General features: G+C 35.2%; 2 protein-coding genes across 8 annotated transcripts; both read right to left on the minus strand.

The window, feature by feature from the left end:
* Nucleotides 1–3,606: 3,606 nt before the first annotated feature.
* LOC133778137 (uncharacterized) lies at nucleotides 3,607–6,274 on the minus strand. 5 transcript variants are annotated; one of them, XM_062217959.1, is made up of 4 exons: nucleotides 6,067–6,274; nucleotides 5,548–5,587; nucleotides 4,948–5,206; nucleotides 4,575–4,826 (listed from the first exon to the last, which is right to left on the minus strand). In XM_062217959.1, exons 2-4 carry the CDS (start codon nucleotides 5,562–5,564, stop codon nucleotides 4,779–4,781), a joined length of 324 nt encoding a protein of 107 aa, XP_062073943.1. In that variant the 5' UTR covers nucleotides 5,565–5,587; nucleotides 6,067–6,274; the 3' UTR covers nucleotides 4,575–4,778. The 5 variants fall into 5 exon arrangements, with proteins under 5 accessions (XP_062073947.1, XP_062073945.1, XP_062073946.1 ...); XM_062217963.1 differs by lacking the exons at nucleotides 4,948–5,206; nucleotides 5,548–5,587 and adding an exon at nucleotides 3,607–4,152 and having other exon boundaries at nucleotides 6,067–6,245; XM_062217961.1 differs by lacking the exons at nucleotides 4,575–4,826; nucleotides 4,948–5,206 and adding an exon at nucleotides 3,607–4,152 and having other exon boundaries at nucleotides 6,067–6,245.
* A 2,450-nt stretch (nucleotides 6,275–8,724) lies between these two features.
* On the minus strand, nucleotides 8,725–13,423 carry LOC133778138 (probable glycosyltransferase At3g07620). Of its 3 annotated transcripts, none has more exons than XM_062217965.1 (5): nucleotides 13,198–13,423; nucleotides 11,704–12,302; nucleotides 11,463–11,593; nucleotides 10,479–10,827; nucleotides 8,725–9,834 (listed from the first exon to the last, which is right to left on the minus strand). In XM_062217965.1, exons 2-5 carry the CDS (start codon nucleotides 12,181–12,183, stop codon nucleotides 9,151–9,153), a joined length of 1,644 nt encoding a protein of 547 aa, XP_062073949.1. In that variant the 5' UTR covers nucleotides 12,184–12,302; nucleotides 13,198–13,423; the 3' UTR covers nucleotides 8,725–9,150. The 3 variants fall into 3 exon arrangements, with proteins under 3 accessions (XP_062073949.1, XP_062073948.1, XP_062073950.1); XM_062217964.1 differs by having other exon boundaries at nucleotides 11,704–12,328; XM_062217966.1 differs by having other exon boundaries at nucleotides 11,704–12,112; nucleotides 13,198–13,422.
* Nucleotides 13,424–19,278: the final 5,855 nt, after the last annotated feature.

The raw sequence follows: 19,278 nt of genomic DNA on the forward strand, positions 1-19,278 counted from the left end.
TAGATGCACGTTTATAACTAAATGACGTGTTTAGCAAGTTAAGCACTGTTTAAAGTCAACAGTAACGATCTTGGAGTAACCAGGGCGTTACACATTCTCTAAGGTCGGCAGTAGTATGAGAAGAAAGGGATCGAAAAGAAGAGAAATGGAGGAAAGAGAGAGAAGAAAATCACTTTAAATGTTTTTTAATATAAAATCTAATTATAAATTAATTTTATGTTTTTCATTTACTTTGCATTTAAAAATCTATAAATATATATTTTTAATAATTAGTAATTTTAATTTGAGGGTAGTTTGGTCATATTGAAAAAAAAATTGACCAAAATTGAGCTCAGTGTATTATTTTGTTCTATTTTGCAAAATGCATGGTTCAAGTTGTCATTTAACATAATAGATGGTCCGATCAGTAACTTTTGCACAACACAGTGGCCAAAATGGTATTTACCCTTTATTAAATATTTACTACATATTTTAATATGTTCAAATAAAGAGGTTATACATATTTCGACCTTATATTTTGTTTCATTACCTATTTCGACCTTATGTTTTTACAAATTACTTTTTGGACCATGTGTCTTGCAAAAAATTTCAAATAGGCCTCTAAACTCAATTTTGACGAAGAAAAAATTGAATATGAGAACACAATTTTAGGTAGATTGATTGTGTTATTTTTCTGAATTGTTAGTTTTGTTAATTATTTGTAATTTTAGTTCAAAAAACTTTGATCAAAATCGAGTTTAAGGGTCTATTTGAACTATTTTACAAAACACAAGGTTTAAAAAATAATTTGTCGAAACACAGGGTCCAAACAGGCAATGGGACAAAACACGTGGTCCAAAAAGGCATAAACCCACTACTAAAAAAAGAATTTAAGGCACCCTAAATATAACATACAAGAATTATCTTTTATTACATTATCTAAGGACATAACTTAAACGATCCCAACTTATATCTCGGTGTGGATTATGTCATGGAAGAAGTCTCTAGTCTTTTCTTATGGCTAAATCAGAAGAATCTTCAAGCTCTAACATTGCTGTAGTCGCTCCCCTTTCAGTCCCTTCTTCACTCTCTTGTTGTAAATATACCTCCAATAAGATGAAAATAAAATCACATTTGAATCACTTCCACTTATAAACTTTTACCAAACCTTCACTAAATCTTCCACTTCTATTACCCGATCTATCAAAACTCTTATTAACCCTTCATATAAATCCCCCAAAGAATATATCCAAGCCTTCAAATTTAGCCAATGCTAACTTAAGGCTACACCAGTAGTCTAATTTATTACTCTACAAATATCTCCTGAATTTCCTCATTGATAGATAGCACAAAGGTACACCCATATTCACCTTGGTGTTATTCGTCCAGCTCTCACCTGCCATGACAGAAAATGTCTCCCCATTAACACTCGAATTGGCCTTTTAGACACCAAAATGAAGAAGTACCAACATAGCCATTGTTGTCAGAATTGACCAAGATCCCAGCTCGATTGGATCCACCCTTCACTATTAGATGGCATATAGACTCAAAGATCATGCTTTAGAACTTGCTTTACCAATAGCCCAAGACGCTCTGATACCAATAAAGGTTCTTGCTATAAGCCAGACAATCTTTATGCAAGATAACTAATCATTTTCTCCCAAGATCTGCACGACTTACTAGCATAGTTGTGTGACTTATGATCATAAATGATATATTGCTCAGTTAGCTAAACACAAAGATAACCTAACTTATAACAATAATTTCTTAGGCATGATTTATAATGCTCACTATTGCCACTTCAAAAATCTTTGAAGAAAATATTTAGAAAAACATAATGAGGGAAAATGCTAAAAGTTTATTTCTTTTCAAAATTCCATATCTTACAATAAAGGAGGAAGTATCCTTATATAACCAATTTCTTAATATAAACTGACAAACCTGCATCAAAGCAACCTAAAAGACACATAAGACCTATCATATCTTTATTTTACAAAATAAAGATTTGAAGATATTAGAATTTTTCTTTTACACACCACTACTTTAATAAAGATACTTTAACAAAGTAAAGTAAAATATGTTATTAGCTTGTATTATTTTATTGTCTAATGGTTTGTGCCATTATTTGAGTCATAATTTGGATCATTTTTAAATAGATTCCACCTTGTAAAAAGAATAAACATTTTACAAATTAATTACATTTTAGGCTTAACGTCTCCATTTGAAAATTTGAAGTTAGGCAAATATGAATTTTAAGTTGGATTTTATAGAATCCTTGTAGTGATAGCTTTTTAGCATTTCAATTAACAAATGGATCTAATGATGTACTTTTGGCAATCTCTATTAGACAACAAAATAGGACATACTCTCATAAAAGAAAACCCAATTTATACTCCAAATGCCATGCACTTAGATTTAGTGACAATTTTTCTTGTTTGGCCAATAGATACTCTCGTGCTATCTAATTTCAGAAACATAATGCTAACAATAAAGGAGGTCCTCCTGTTACTCAATCCCATACCATTTCTTGTGCAATTCCTACCATACATCTCTCAAAGCATTAAGGACTAGACTGCAGAGACGTGAGCTCTTTATGCAACTTTCGAACTAAAAACAATAACTTTCGGCATTCAACATCCAATTGGAAGTTCCCATAGCCATGAAATATGTTGGAGAAGAGGATGAGGATGAAAGCTACATCCAAGACTCCAAAGTCATTGCCTCCAAAACAAAGTTTGTTTCATGGAATGTCCTCCAAAAGCTTTCAAGTTTAAAAATCATTTCTTTCTTGTCTTCGTTTTTAGCTTCACCTTTATACTTCAAGAATTTTGTTTGAGCACCAACGAGCTGGAAAGAGATGTCAACTCCCATAGCAATAAATAACTACTCCAACATTTTAAAATTGAGAAACGAATGAAGTTTTTATCTTCTAAAAGAGTAGGCACTCAACAAAAACTCCACACTTACTGTCTATGAAATAACTCAGAATCTAGCACGAGCTCTCTCATGAGCAACTCCGGAAGTAAACAAGGGAACCCTTCCTCCTTCAAAATATAACAGCTGACTTACAAAAGGACTTTTCCTTTATTGATCAAAATAGGCACATATTTCCTTATGGGATGATTTCCAAATCAGCTGACTCCTTCAAGGGAGTTTTGAGATTTTTCTCATTGAAATCATATTTGACCCCCTTATCCTCCAAAGCTATTCTCACTCTCATTCCAAAGTCATTGGCCCAGAACTCAACCACCACTTCATGTTTTTGAACCAAAGATAAGGCAAGCACAATATGCTAAATGTAAACTTCTGTATATGGGTACTGCGTTATAAAATATAGGTTAATATATACTCCAGCTTTAGAAATGTCAAAACCAAGTCGTCCTCCCATGTTGTCAATTTCTTCAAAACCAAGATCACCAGTCTTGATTTGATCAATAACTGCTTGCTTCCACTATTTTAATCACCAAAAAAAAAAAGACCTCTTCGAAGTTTTTCCTCTAAGACAGTGAAATGAGAATTAAATTAGGATTCACAAAGGAAAAGCTTAAAACTTGTTGGTGAAGTCTAGGCTTTCCTATTCAATTTATGCACTCTCTAGTCTATGTTATCTCGAAACTCCCAGAAAAATGTAAAAGGGCATGATAATCACAGACATTTAACAACAAAAATAAAAACAAGATTCATGATTTCACCAGATCCATAAAGAAGTAAAAGTAACTCAATTTTTCCACTTTTTCCACTCACCAAAAGCATCCAACTAAGATATCAGATACTTCTTCCTGCCACCCCCAACCCCCTAAAGAAAATAAAAAATCTTGAATCATAAAATTCATAATATTCCCCAAACTAAACCGCAAGGAGAGCCAAGTGTTCTTCGATAGAGCAATCAACATGACAGGAGGAACGAGAAGAGAAAGGGATAAGAATTAAACCAAGACAACGCTGTTCCATGGGCGAGGGAGACGAACGGCGAGTGCTCCTGTACTCGACGGAGTCTTGGAGGATGATGTTGCCTTGTTTATCCATACAGTGAAAGTTTCCTAATAAAAACCTCCCATCTTTGATCCCCACCAACATTCGTCGATGAACCAGCTTCTTTGCCCTGTTTACAGATTCAAATTTTGGAGCTTCATTCGACACTTTCTCTACTTGGCCTTCCATTAAACACTTGATCTGCACAAATTGGAAATAAGAAAGGGAAAAAAAAACTCCTTAAATAAAATTTAAGGAGGTTCCTCGTATACTTTGACCCTATTCGATTAGTGTAACATTAATTATTTTCTTTTTTTAACTAGTTAAAAAGAAAGTTTTGTCCAGTTATAACGAAAAAAGTACATGCTCAGTAGTCCATGAGAAGCATTGTTAAAAAAACAAAATACATGTATCAGGCAATAAACAAGTTCCTACTAATCCTAAGGAGAAAAAACCCACTATGAAGAAACAGAATGATGAGACAAAGCAGCAAGAACCACTTTCTCATCAACATCACTATCTACCACAAAAACAATAAAACCCAAATCAAGAAGCTAACGAAGACTAAAAAAAATCTATAGCCTCGGCTTCTCGTGGATTGAAGTAGTTATCATATTCTTTACCTATTATGCTAATAGGAAATTATCAAAAGCACTTAATGATGGCCTCGACACCAATGATACCACGTTCCATATCCTCCACCGCTGTATCAACAGTTTTTTATTGGACTATAGATTGGAAGATGCTAACATATGTCTCTAGCATGTCGTTGGATAAAGTGGTGTGGTTGCGGCTTTTGTTGTGCCAGCAACCATTCATGATATAATTCAAATGCCCAATGCACCACAAAGATAACCAATGACATCTACACCTAACTTTAAAAACAAAGAAAGAAAAAGAGAAAAATAAATCAACATACTTTATTAAAAATATATAGAAACGGAATCAAAGAGTGAATATGAAACTATATCAATCTTCGAAAACAGGGATTTTGACCTTCTTTATTATTAGAAAGAGAAGAAGGATTGGCATTGAAGTGGTTTTTCTTGCAAGAACGAGAAGAACATTTTGCCGTATCTGCGGCTGTACGGCTCCTCTCACGTTAACGGCCAGGCCAATTCTCAAACTCTTTCTTCTTTGGTCAATAAAGATGTAAACACAGAATTGTTTCAAATTATGAAGGAGGGGTAGAAGTTGTGAAGACAGAACCACTAAAAGCAGGGCAATGTGTGAGATGCGAAAAGAAGGAAGTGATCTGAGTGAAGTATTAACACATTATTTAAAAAAATATCCATCGAACAGTATAAAACAGTTAACTATAGAAAATAGGAGTAAACTATGTGCCAAAACATTGCTCCCCCATAACATTTTCTACGGGAAAAAAAACAATACAAAGATATTGAATTGAAATAGAAAATGCAATAAATCAATTATCATATTTTGAAAAGGAAAAAAATGAAGGAAACCAAATCATAATAAAGTTAGTTTTTCTAATAAGAAAATGAAAAAAGAATGATATATTTTTCATCAAACACAAACACAAAGTAGTCATAAGCTTATAAGACAACATTAGAAACAAAAAATCTGGCTTAATACCTGTCTCCTTGACGCATTTTAACGAATGCATTGTGTGCAACCGAGGAAAGAAACAAAGCAAAAAACATAACACAAAAATCAGCTCCATATCACAGTGAACCACACCAAGAACAAATCAGAGATAACCACAAGTAAGAGAGATATAGAATCATATCTAAAAATCACAAATTACAAACACATAAAAAATAAGTAATGACAAACCCAAATCCAAACAACACTCTCACTAATAACTATTCCAAAAGTGTTAAGTTTCTAGAATGAAACCAAAAATCTCATCTTAAGATTCTAGAAACGCAAGGCTGCAGTTGCAAAATTGTGGAAACACCACAACGACGGCGGCTTGGCGGCAAAATCACGAGAAATGGGCAGCGAGATGGCGAGACTCTTTTTTTAAAAAATAATACCAATATTGAATGTAGAATAAATGATAACTTACCAAGATGGAGTGCATAACAACGAACAGGCAAATAAAAATAATCTCAAAGCCATAACTTAGACATGAAAGAGCATTGATTTTACCGGAACAGCGGAGAAGCGAGTGAAGGAACGACGAGTTCGGAGGCGCGGTGGGTGGTCGAGGATCAGCGATGGCCTTGGGTGCCAGTGCTCAGGGACGCGCGGTAGGTGGTTGAGTGTCGGTCGCTTTTAGTGCCTGATGAGAGAACAAGAAAGAAATATTTTTTTTTTTGGTCAAGAAAGAAATAATTTAAAGACCTTGATATTACCTATTTTTTAAAACTAGGCTAGTTTTAATAATTATTAGTAAAATAACTTTTTATAATTTAGGGAAAATTTAGATAAGTGTTCGAACAATTCATGAAAATTAATCCAAATTTTAAACGGATTTCATTTTCTATAAAATTATAACAAATTAGGCTAGAATAAAAAATAACTAAAAAAAACCGTTTTTAACCAATTTCTCTAATATTAATGATAAAAGTATTACAAAATTAAATTGATACAAATAAATAATTTGAGAAATAAAAATAATTGTATGATTAGTTGATTCTTTCTTCAATAATAACTAAAATGACAATACAAGAACGGATAAGGATTTTATATAGTGTGGGTTTATATTATTTTCAAATTTTTAATGAGTTTTTATGACCAAAAGAGAAGAATTATCTTTATTTGATACTTTTTTTGAAGGGTGACTTGACAAAATGACTTAGATTTTGAAATTATTTTGTATTCTAACTTAATTTTAATAATATTTTGTAAAATGACCGACACTCTAGACAGTTAGTCGAAATTTTTTAGACAGTTGGTAAAAAAATTAAAGCATCTGATCAAAATATTAGACAGTAATCATTTTACAAAAAATTATCAAAACTAACTAAGTCAAAATGTAAAATAATTTCAAAGAAAACAATCACTTTTTTTTTATTTCATATCTGTACTAGATATAAAAGACTGCAAGAGTTGTCCTCAACTGATTTTTTCTCCAATTTTATCTTCAATTTGTTTTATTTTTTATTTTTTATTTTTCTTGATTAAATAGAATAATAGATTTTTCATTTTTTCTTTTACTTTTTCACTCTCTTATTGGCAAGGAACATTGCTTTATCTATGCAAAATAGAGGCTAACCACTACAGATGGTGAAATGCAAAAGGTTTGCTTACTGAGCTTGCAAAATTCTGGAGCAAGTATAAACACAAATAAAGCACTTGATGTTTGTTTCACTTGATTTTGCTGAGTTTTTGTTTGAGAATGGGTATCTCATTCTTCCTCAACTGCATCCAATTGGCAAAAATCTGGTGTTGAGTACAATCTAATTAATTTCCATACTATTTTTTTTGTTCGATTGCATTTTTTAGTATTGAAATATCATTTTAATGTAATGATTTTTCTACTATTTTTGTGGAATGACTATTCCATTTGAAAATAGGAGAAAATTTCATTTCAATATAATATTAAATTAATTTTTTTATCAATTTTATTCGTATTAGTTTTTATTCCATTTCATTCATATTCATTTTTTTATTTCTATTCTTATTCCTTTATTTTCATTCCATCCAACCAAACAATACTTTAGAGAAAACAACAAAGCTTCATTTAATGTTTTTTCATCTTTGTTTGATTTTATTGAGCTTCTCTGCATATAAGTTATTTGTATTTTGGTATAATCTCACTAACTTTAACTTTAAAAGAGAGATTTTGGTATTTTTGCTATTGTTAAATAAATATTTAGCTAGATGTAGTTTTTTCTTTCAAGAAGTCTGTCAATTTGTTTTGTGGTGAAAGATGGTTAAAATATAAACTTGTAGGGAGAAAAAATTATAATTCTCTAACCATTTCGACCAAATCAATTATTGCGTTTATTCAATGACATGAAAATAAACACAAAATTTTAATTTTTTTTTATAATGTAGTGTTAAACTTTTAGTATAATTGTAATAAATAATGAAATTATGACAATTCTTTACAAAATAGTTTTTAATGCATACTCACTACTATGTCGAGAATTTCTTGATACCTTGTCTTGAGACAATTTTACAAAAATAACATTAAGATAAAGTTTTTCACCAATTAATCTTTTTTCTTTCTCACCTTTTTTTTCTCCTTCCAATTTTATTTTCACTCTATCTACCAAATATAGTCTAAAGAGTCACAATACATATACTCTTAGACAACAAATTCATCACAGGACATAATTCATTCACCCATTATGAATGCGTATACCATTGTTACTATGTCAAGATATCTGGTGGAATGTTTGCCTGACAACGTGCAAGTCAAATGAGATCAGGTCATGCATATCACCAATTTTTGTGAAGATACTTGTACCTACTATCTTGCTCTCTATGCTTTCGATGACAACAAATAAATACTATTTACAAAACGATTCACATTCTAACAAAATAAAATCCATAATAATTAGTTTGGTTAATAGACCAAATTCCTTGATACATTAACATAAACAAAGAGAATGAAACTTCTTTCAAAGTTCAGGATTACCTTTGATTCAAGAATGATCATCCTTGAGTAGGGGGGCAGAAACTTGGAGTGAAATTTATAGATAAAATTAAGAAAGAAATATTGTTTGTTGTCAAACCATAAATGTGAACAATGTTAGATTTTATATATAAATATATTAATACATAATTTTAAAAAAAAAAAAAAAATTGGAGACTTAAGATCTGCAACTTTTTCAGAAGAATGCCAAGAGATAGACATGGTAGTTTGGGACATTGTTTTCATACTGAAACAAACAAAGAGGTTCTTTTGAACATAAACACCAAAAGGTTAGACCAATTCAAACTCCTGAAAAAGATACATGGGATTAAAAAATGGATCACCCATTTCTACATTTAGACAACATACAAAAAAATATCCTCTACATTATCAATAAAGTTAGCTATAAATAATACCTGTAACACAACTTCTCAAACCAGTCATCATGTTCTTCTAATCAAATTTTTATTCATGTATCGATCTAATGCATTGGGTTACTGAAGTCTGAATATGAAGCCAAGTGGAAGGGGTTAAGTGCTGCTGAATACCTTAGTGTTAATCAATTGTGCTGTGGGAGCAACGTGTCGAAAAGCCTCTCAATAATTACTGTTAGTAGAGAAACTTGGTCATGTTAGCAAGAGAATCCACTATGATATTTGAATCTGGTTTAACCTGTTAAACCAGATAGAATGCAGAATCATGTGGAACAAATCATATCTTATGGGTCTTGGGTTCCAAATAAAATGCTTCTGCACCATCTTCACATTAATTTGCATAGTGAGATATCTTTTTAATGGAATAGCCAATAAGATCTCCTTTAAATTGGGGATATCCTTCTCAGCCACAACCACAGAAAAAGCGTCCCAATCTAATACCTCACTAAGAGGAAGAACAAAGTTGTCTGCTATAATCACTGGGACACATTCATAATAAATGGCCTCAATGATTCTGGGACTGTTGACTTCATACCCCATTGGGCATATGCAATATTTACTTGACTTCATGTGTTGAATATAAGACATCTTTCGGGAGACTCTGGCAGGCAATGGCCCATAAATTTTCATGTCTTCATCTTTGTTATGCCAGTGCTTCAGTAGCGTTGGACGAACCCTGCCGTGCATGTAACCAGCGAAGAAGGAGAGGATAGGACGTTGTGATACTCTCTTTCCACCACCAACATTTCTAAGAGGCCTCCTGGGAGTCCTTATGGTAGTTTCTGGTAGGGAAACATCCTTTCCACGGACAAAGACTCCTTCTGAAAGATCAGCATTGCATAGAGCTTTTATGGTATTTTTACTCAGTTCCTTGTGCTCGTTTACAGTGTAAGGACCCTGCAAAAGGTTAGATTAGTATAGACAAGGAAAAGCGTACTAGGATAATGTGGAGAATCACTTTCAGTAGAACCAACTACAAAGTCAAATTTTTTTAAGACCAATGGTTCTAAGGCAGTACAGTATTATTCAGCAGTGTTCTTCCTACATGAACTTAATAGTTCTTCAGTCTGAATATTTAACACAAGCGTTACCAAGCACATTCTTTCAATCAGAATAAAATATATTTATTTCCTTTCCTTTTGACCTTTATGTAGCTAAAAATTCAAATTTAGTTGCCACCAAGATCTCAAATTTCAGAAACAGACAGTAGCATTTAGATCATCAGGAATGTGATACAAGTTCCAATGATTACACTGTTATGCTGCTACACCATTGATATGTGCATTATTACTAAGTCAGAAAGGGAGACACGCTATAATTGCCTTGCAGTGTAAAAGCACCTATAAAGTGTGACTGAAAGTGTTTTACAAAGTGAGGGACATGAAATTGAACTGAATGAATGGAAACTTAAAACAATTTGTTTTTTTAAGGTATCTGGCGATTAAACATTTAAGTAAACTAAGAAGGTATTCAAAGCAGCATGATATATAGACAACTACTGATACCAGTTCATGGATATAGCAAGGAAGAGATTATCATACCCAGTCATGGCAAGCAACAAGGAAGTGATCCGACCCATGTGAGCGATTCCAGAAAGGATATTTTTTAGCAATCTTTTTCACATAGTTCCTCAGATATATTGATAGTGGTTTTAAATTATGTGATTCAGGCACATATAGGGCCATTTCCAGTTGGCGTGCACTGTATGGAAGATAAAATAAGTGAGCTTTTTCTGGGTCTCTTGTGACAAACTGTTTGTTTCCTTCCATTAACTTCATAAACCATCCTTCAGAAGCATATATTCCTTGGAGATGTGGGTGGTGAAAAATGGGTCTCGTTCCATCAGGATAAATATAAACTTTAAGTATCATCTCCATCAGTTCGTAGCTCCTATATTTATGAAATATATTGCTTTTCAGTACAGCAGAGAATACTTCCGTTTGGAAATGGGAAAAATATCCTGTAAGTAAATAAATTATAAAGTGTCTTTCTCGTAATTAATGTTCAGCCTACAAAGATTTATGTTTTTGTAATTGGAAAACAACAAATGAGAACTGTGGTTGTTCTATATCCTCCCTCCCTTCCTTTCAGAGATAGATCAAAGTCCAACCATAAGTAGTAAAACTCCATAGAACCCTAAGCACCTTTTTTTTTTGGAAGGAACCCCAAGCACCCTTTATACATATAAATTCATCTAGATATCCACCATTTGCCCAAGAAAGTAACTGAACATAAATTAATTGTAATAAATTCTAGTCTCTTTTAAAAAATTTAACAATTTATATCTAAAGTACTTAACCAACTATTAGAAATTAAAAGGTAAATGCTTTACTGTAGAGTGTAGTAGCGAACCCTCTCTCCTTTCAGGTCCTTCATAGACCATCCGGAGGAAGGAATGGTATAATGGCCGCCTATAGCTAATCTAATTTTTATCTTTGCGTTTCTAGCAGTATGCATATTCAAACGAGTTGTTCCTTCTTTTATAAGTTTAAGTAACAACGGGCTAAGTTAAGTACAATGTTTACCTTTTAAAATGGGAAACATTCAGGAATAAAGCGGCATATAGTTCAGGATCATCAGTAACCAGTGGGGCATGGTTGATCTCCTTCCTCGCATACTCAAGTGCCTGATTAGGTTTCAAGGACCCAACGAATTTCTAAAATAGGAAATAGACATTGATTACACATCATACTAAAATCTCATTTTGTCATACTTCCAAGGGAAAGAAAGAAGAGAAGAGAAGTAAAAAAAAATTGATTTATATACCTGCAACTTGAAAGGTACAGTTTTACGAGGAGGGGGGGTAGAAGGGGTTGTGTGGTTTGGCTTGGAATCTAAATCAATATTTTTCCTTCTCCTTCTTGGTACAGACTTCCTTTTTTGAACAGGAACTGCAGGTATCTCTGGTTCAACTGGTACTGAGAAATTTGACTCAACAGGAGAATTCGGTAAAACTTTGGGGACAGCTTCTACAAGTTGAAACTGTTGGATCCTTGATTCATTCACTCTCTTACTAATCAAACCCATAGCGCCATTGAAGGGTTCATTTAATGAAACAGTAACAGGAGGAAAGAGGAACCATTTGTTCAGTGGATAAGGAAGTGTAAAGGTTTGGAGCATAACACCAGCTATGGTCATTAAGGCCCCAGTAAAGAAAAGTTTTCTCCAATCAATTCTGTACAAAGCACAATGCCGGAAAAGTTTTTTCATCAGGAAAGAATCAGGGCGTCGTGATACCATTTTCATCTCATTGTGCTTGCAGATTTTACTTAAACAAGCTACAAGGAGAAAATGCCGAAAGAACTATATCACAGCCATTTGAATATGAACCTCTCATCTATGCTTTCCAATTTGTAAGCAGTTGACTGCATACCAAGATGGAAATATGAACCTAAATTCAATAGTAGTAAAGAAAAGCAAATTAAAACTATAGGACCTTTATATAAATATATCCAAAAACAAACATCTCACTGATGTATCAAATTTAAATGAAACAGACTTTTATCTTCTTCAATTGGGAAAGACTAATATTATCTTGATTACTTAGACCTAATCCAAGCTCAATGCATATTCTAGATGCAACTATAACATAATTGATTCAACTATTTTGTTTCAAAGTATAGACGGTCCCCATCTGCTTCACTTTTATAACGGTCTAATTGTCAGTATTCACCCGAACACGACAATTATTAAAAATTGATCACCAATGGCCATTTTCCTTTCCAAAAAAAGTACAATTGAAAAATAAATTTTAAAAAAATCCATTACTTTAAAACTAACCCAATATGTTAAAATCAGTTTTTAAGTCACTAAGAAATTAGTAACTTCAAATTATATCTACAACAGAAGATGCAGATGGGTTTCTAGTTTCTACTGGTCTTAATATAGCTCCTTTATTAAGTGGTCCAACTGTATTAACTTTTCCAAATAAATGCTTCACATTCATTGAATGGAATAATACTTTACTTAAGCTAAAAGTATGAAATAAAGCAACTCTGTAAAATTTATGACCGAAGAGCTTTATCGACTTGAAACCACTCAAGCTACGATCTACGGATCCAATCAATACTGGAATTCGAATTCGTCAGTTAAATTATAGCTTTCATTCTTCTGTCTTCTATTCTTATAAACACAATTTTCGATTATTCTATATCATTTAGATTTCAGAACCAGAAACTACTTAAAAACCCATAAACTTGTATATATTGCAATAACATCATTTACAACACACAGAAAATATTAAAAAAAATAATTCCATACCTGAATCGAGTGATAGAATCTAAAGAGAGAGATGAAGTTGAAGAAGGCGATGGATCTGAACTGAAGAGGAAGAAAATTTGAAAAAGAGAAAGTGGAGAGAATGGAGAATTGAGAATTGAGTGGAGAGAAACAGAGTAGTGGCGATACGGACGGTAACGGCTCTGGTATGAATAGTATTTTCCAGTTTCTCTTTTCTTCACTTTCTAATTATAACAACCGATTCTCTTCTTTTTTTTTTTTCATTTATTACCGCGTTAAGGCAAAACTTAAAAAAAAAAAAACTCTGGTATTGCCACGTCAATAAAATCTATTGACCCAAATTTAGGTGATAAATGAATATGAAATCTACTTTCTTGTAATAATATATATTTTTTACTTTTGTTAGATTTTATGAAAGAAAAATTATGCAGAGAAAAAAAGGGAAAGTATTTTTTAATAGATTTTTTTTATACTATCTCTTTGTTACATTCAATTTAACTCTTGAATTTTTCTTTTCTTTTTTTTGACAAAACTCTTGAATTTTTCTAAAAGCATATTTTATTTATTTTTGTTTTAATCCAAACAAAAAAATCCTATAGAATTTATTTGCTTATTCCCTAAAATCTAAGTGCAAAATATAAGCTTGAGGTTTTGTTAAAAAAAATCAATATATTTATATAAAGCCTTATAAGGTCGCATCCTAAACTTTCTGCAATGTAATTTATCTATTTTTTAAAAATTATCTATTTTAATTATAATTTCTCAAAATAATATATTGGGTTTAAATCACAAAGTATAACTTAGCATTTTAATGATGTAAGTAAGACCTTGTATATAAATAGATTAGAAATTTCTTTGGTGCGGCCGATGGGCCGGTCCGTGAGCATTAGGGACTCAAGAAAAATTTTGGTATTTTTACAATATTTATATATAAAATAGTATTTTTGTAAAATTATGGGGCCTTTTTGTATAGAAACAAATTGCTTATTTGGGGCCCTAGGCACAGGCCTGGCCCGCCTATGCCTAGGGCCAGTCTTGTGCGAGCATACGAAATGTCCGCACTCATTACTACTACAAAATTACATGAGAAGTCTGTTTTTTGACCGACTAAACCATCTTCTGAACATTCATGAGTCGGTTAGGAACTGACTTCTCATGCAGTGACTTATGATGTAAAAACATGGTAGGTCGGTTGGCGCCAAACTGACCTATGGTGTAAAACATGGCAGGTCGGTTGCACACCGACCTCTAGTGTAAAACATGGTAGGTCAGTTGCACATCGACCTCTGGTGTAAAACATGGTAGGTCAATTACACATCGACCTCTGGTGTAAAACATGGTAGGTCAATTACACATCGACCTCTAGCGTAAAACATGGTAGGTCGGTTGCGCACCGACCTCTGGTGTAAAACATGGTAAGCTGGTTGAACACCGACTTGTAGTGTCGACATCCATTGTCAGTTTTAATAGAATTGACTCATGGTATTTTTTTATTTATTAAAAATGGTATTATACCCAAACAAATCCTGCTTTTTATACAAACAAATTGAACAAAACAAAATACATATCATAGAATATAAAAGACTAGAATTTGAACTAAGTGTCCAAAATAATGAGTCTTGAGTTAAATAAAAATGACTTGTATAAGAATTGTAACTATAGTTAGATAACATAAGTGTGTATGTCTCCTAGAAATTCTAAGTTAACAATGTAACTATATCTCCTTAAAAGTCTAAGTTAACAAAAGTAAGTGGATCTATATAGTACTCATTAAATCTGTGACGAGTTGTGCTCATTCTTAATGTACTTCGTTAATCATCTCATCATTTGTGTAAGAGTTCTTCTTGCTACACTAAAACAAAATTTCTTGCATGAGTTAAATTAATATACTAAATCTTGAGGTAAAACTAGAACTTTAATGATAAATATTTTGACTATAACAAAAAATTGAATAACCATATTGTTATCCAAAAAACAGGCACGAATGACGTGGCAGACGTTTTTAAACACGTGGCTGACACCTGGCAGAGTTCTGTTCGAACATCGACCAGTAAGACCTTCCTGGCGTGGAAGTTGAGTTTTCCTTACGACCAGCATGGTCGCATACTCCGCATATTTCAAAATGATTTTGTGGAGATCATAATCAATTTCGAGATTGTCTCCAATGATTCCGGATTATCCGACTAATTAGGAGAGAATATCTGTAACAAATTCATGTAATCCTCCTTGAGCCTATAAATAGAGAAAGATAGCTCAAGGAAGGGATTTTTGGCTTTTGCTTAATTGAAATTACACACTTACGAGAGAATTAGAGCTATTGTATTACAATTGTACTATTTATCTCTCTCAGGTTTGTGAAACTCAGGAAACCCTAGTTCTTTGATCACTCCTTTGAGATCTCCTATCAATAATAGCTTAAGTGGACGTAGGTCATTACCAGTTCTTGGGGCCGAACCACTATAATTTCTCGTGTCCTTTACTGTTTTTGTCATTATATTCATTCTAACACATCTATCCACATCAATCGTTTTGACTCCGTGTCAGTTGACCAAAACAAGGGTCAACATTCTGGTGCTTTCATTGAGAGCTTGATACTAAATTGTTGAAGCAGTAATGGCGAAAACAACAAAGAAAACTGGGCAGACGGCTGGCGCTGCACCATCTCAACCGCCTCCTCCTCCAAACATGGCTGAAAATGAGCCACATTTAGAATTTGATGAGGAAGAACTGGATTCCGAGACGCTGAGAAATACCCTGGGGGTATTACAGGATGAACTGGCCAATCTGAGGGCCAGCCAAGAAAGTGCTGCGGAGATTATGGCGCGGCAGCAACAAGAGATAGAGCGACAGCGCCAGGAGCTGAGTGAAAGACAGGCGGAGATGGACCGTCGTCAGAGGGAGGCCATGGCAGCCCTCGAAGCAGCCCTGCAGTTGGCTAGGAATCAGGCTACATCTGCCTCACAGCCTGATCAACACGCAAATGGGCCACCCCAAAGGGGTCCCAATCCTAGCCCTCGAGCCCCCAAAGGCTCGAGCAGCTGCCAATGCCTCAGGATGATGTCCCACCAAGGGATCCTGAAGCGCAGCCTCCATCCCAAGCTGGTCGAGGCAATCCCCCACAGCCAAGGTGTAACGACCCAAATTTCCTAATAAGGTTTAGGACCTTGATTAGGAGGCCGGGAGGGCCATAATTGGTTTACTGTACTATTATGTGATTATATGCATGATTGTGTGGGTCATATTATTATATGATGATAAAGGCATGCATGGGACTATATACTCTGCTGTGAGGGTATTTTGGTAATTTGGCTCATTGAGAGCGTAATTGCATACTTGTGTATATTTTGGTAAGCTAATGTTGAGACCACATTATTATGTGGATATATCTGTGATCTGTGACTCGAGATGATCCTAGTGAGCAGATTAGCGGAAAAGTCATGGTGGGGATTATACCCGGCTCGGGGTGAGCCTAGGGGTATAAATGGGAACTTAGTGAGCATATTGGAGTCTATTGTTTTTAACATTGAGAGTTATAATTGGAGATTAGTTAGGTATCGGGAATTAAGCGGGAAATGTTAGAGACACTCGAGGAGTTAGCGGGAATTGGGTAAAATGACTAAAATGCCCCTAAGTGGATTAAAGGGTTTGGGCTTAATAGGGAGGGCATTAAGGTCATTTGGCTTGCAAGGGATATATATGCTGAGGCTTTATGTTAGTGGGAATTGTAGAAAGTAATAGAAGTCAGGAAGAAAGGAAATAAGGAAAAGAAAGAAAAGAGAAAAGGAAGGGAAAATAGAGCTGTACTCTCTAAGTCGGTTTATGTTTTCTTCACCAATTTCTTGAGGGTTTCTGGAGTAAAACTCAGAGGAAAGTTAGTCCAATTAAGCCACAAGGTTACTGAGCGAAGATTGAGGATTTGGCAAGGGTTTAGCAAGATTAGGCCATCACTTGAGGTAAGGTTCTGTAATCTCTTCAGTTGCTGGTTTGGTTTTTGTTTCTGGTTTTTGAGCTATGGTGCTAAGTTGAATTGGATGGAACTTTAGGGAATTCAGGCTTAAGACTGAGGAGAAGCAAGCCAAGAAGGTTTAGAGACAGCTTGTGGTCGAAATTCTATCAAAGGTATAAAGCCTAAACTCTAACTTTGTTGTTCAGCTGGATTTGATTGAGTTTTGGAGCTTAGGAGTGGCTATGGTGAATTCTGAGTTTGTGGATGCATGTGCTTGAGTTCTAGATGGTTGGGGTGCTTGGGATGAGTGGAATACGGTCATGAGGTTGTTTTTGAGATTGGGAAGGAGTTGGAAGAGTTTTGGTTCGAGTTGGTTCGAGAAAATCGCTGAGGAGGAAAATTGGTGTAAGTCTGTCTGTGACTAGCGCTACAGTGCTAGCCTTTGGGCGCTGTAGCGCTAGGCCAAGTTTGCTGAGGGATTTTGGCTTCTGTTTGTAGCGCTGTAGCACCCTCCCATGAGCGCTGTAGCGCTACCCTGCTTCCTGAAGTGGATTTTAGGGTTGTTTGCAAGGGTTTTTGACCTAAGGTTTGGGGTTTGGTTCCACCACCTTGTTTGGTGGAACTAGGACTTCCCGGGGGCTCGGGATTGGCCCCGGGGCTAGGTTTTGAACTTGGGGATTTTTAGTGACTTTGGGCATGATTGTGATTAGGTAAGCGCTACGGCTCGAGGGGGATCGTGCTCAAGGAGTCAAGTGATCAAAGCTAGTGAATTAAAAGGTAAGAAAGCTGCACCTGATTATGTGGTTAGGTTGGGACTAAGTGTTCCCTGTGCTTGTATGCGTTGTTATGTGAATGTGATTAACTATGTGAACACGATGGGACTAAGAGCTCCCGACATTTGTATATCATGTCATGGGATGGTATTATTATACCATGGGACATGCGATAACTGACCTAAGAGTGTCGAAATCAATATTTGCGCACAGGGCACGGCTCAGCCACTGGTAGCTGAGGCAGCTTATTTGTCACTGAGCTCGGTTTAGCTGGCCGGAGTCAGTGAGTATTACACTGGGGGCGGCCCAAGAGAGCCGAAGACAGTGTGTTAAATAGAGGGTGCGACTAAGGGCGCTAACCCTGAATAATACTTGATGGATTATGATTGTGAATATTGTGTTATGAATATGATTTGTTGGTTGTTTGGATGACAAACTGTTAATCTGTTGTGTGTTATCACTGATTGGATAAATGTTACGAAATGCTGAAGTCCTGGTTGTGCATTGTGAAATATTTGATAAATGATGTTGATCTTGCTATGTTATCATGCTTTCTTGCTGGGCCTCGGCTCACGGGTGCTACGTGGTGCAGGTAAAGGCAAAGGTAGACTGAGTCAACCATGAGTTGGAGAGCTCTGGGGGCGAGGTGTACATTATCAGCTGCTCGGCCGTCACGGTCGAGGAATTGTACAGGAACGGAAACCTAAAATGTATATTTTGCCATTAGAATGGCTAGAATTACTTGTAACTCATGGCATTTGTTGTAACTAAGATGTCTAAACCCTGTTTTGAGTTTCCATGAATTAAACTGTCATTTTTAATGAAAATAGCCTGTTGTGACCAAAATCTTTTATTCCTAATCTGTTGATGACACTGGATCCACTTTGTTTAAATGACTTGATTAGCAGGTCTTGCATTATTTTAAACACACAGTGTAACGGTCTTGGTTATCCAAGGCGTTACACAAGGCATAATAGGGTCGGGCAGCAGCCCCGTAGTCCTAGACATCGTAGAGGCGAAGAGCCGAACCCACCAAGCAGGGGCCAGCGTCCTTCTGGCAACAAAAGGAACTCAGAGATAAGCTCTGTGGTTCAGGGCCCCCCACGACATGATAATTCATGGGGACCTACCGACCAACGCAGGCCAACCTCTAACGCTCGGGAAGTTCCGGCCCGAGGAGGCAACTGAGGGGACAGTCGATCCCACCATAGCCAATCGAGGTTCAGAGATGGCCATGGGTACAATGAGGCCGACTTGGGCAGAGGAAATGCCGGTCGGAGAAATGAAGAGAGAGGTGGGGGCAGAAGCCCACCACCTAGGGAAGACCAACCCGAGAGACATAATTCTGGGGGGCAGCCCAGGCAAAATAACGTCTTTAACCGG

Source organism: Humulus lupulus, chromosome 5 (genome assembly GCF_963169125.1).
Source record: "Humulus lupulus chromosome 5, drHumLupu1.1, whole genome shotgun sequence".
In the NCBI taxonomy this organism is placed as follows: Eukaryota; Viridiplantae; Streptophyta; class Magnoliopsida; order Rosales; family Cannabaceae; genus Humulus; species Humulus lupulus.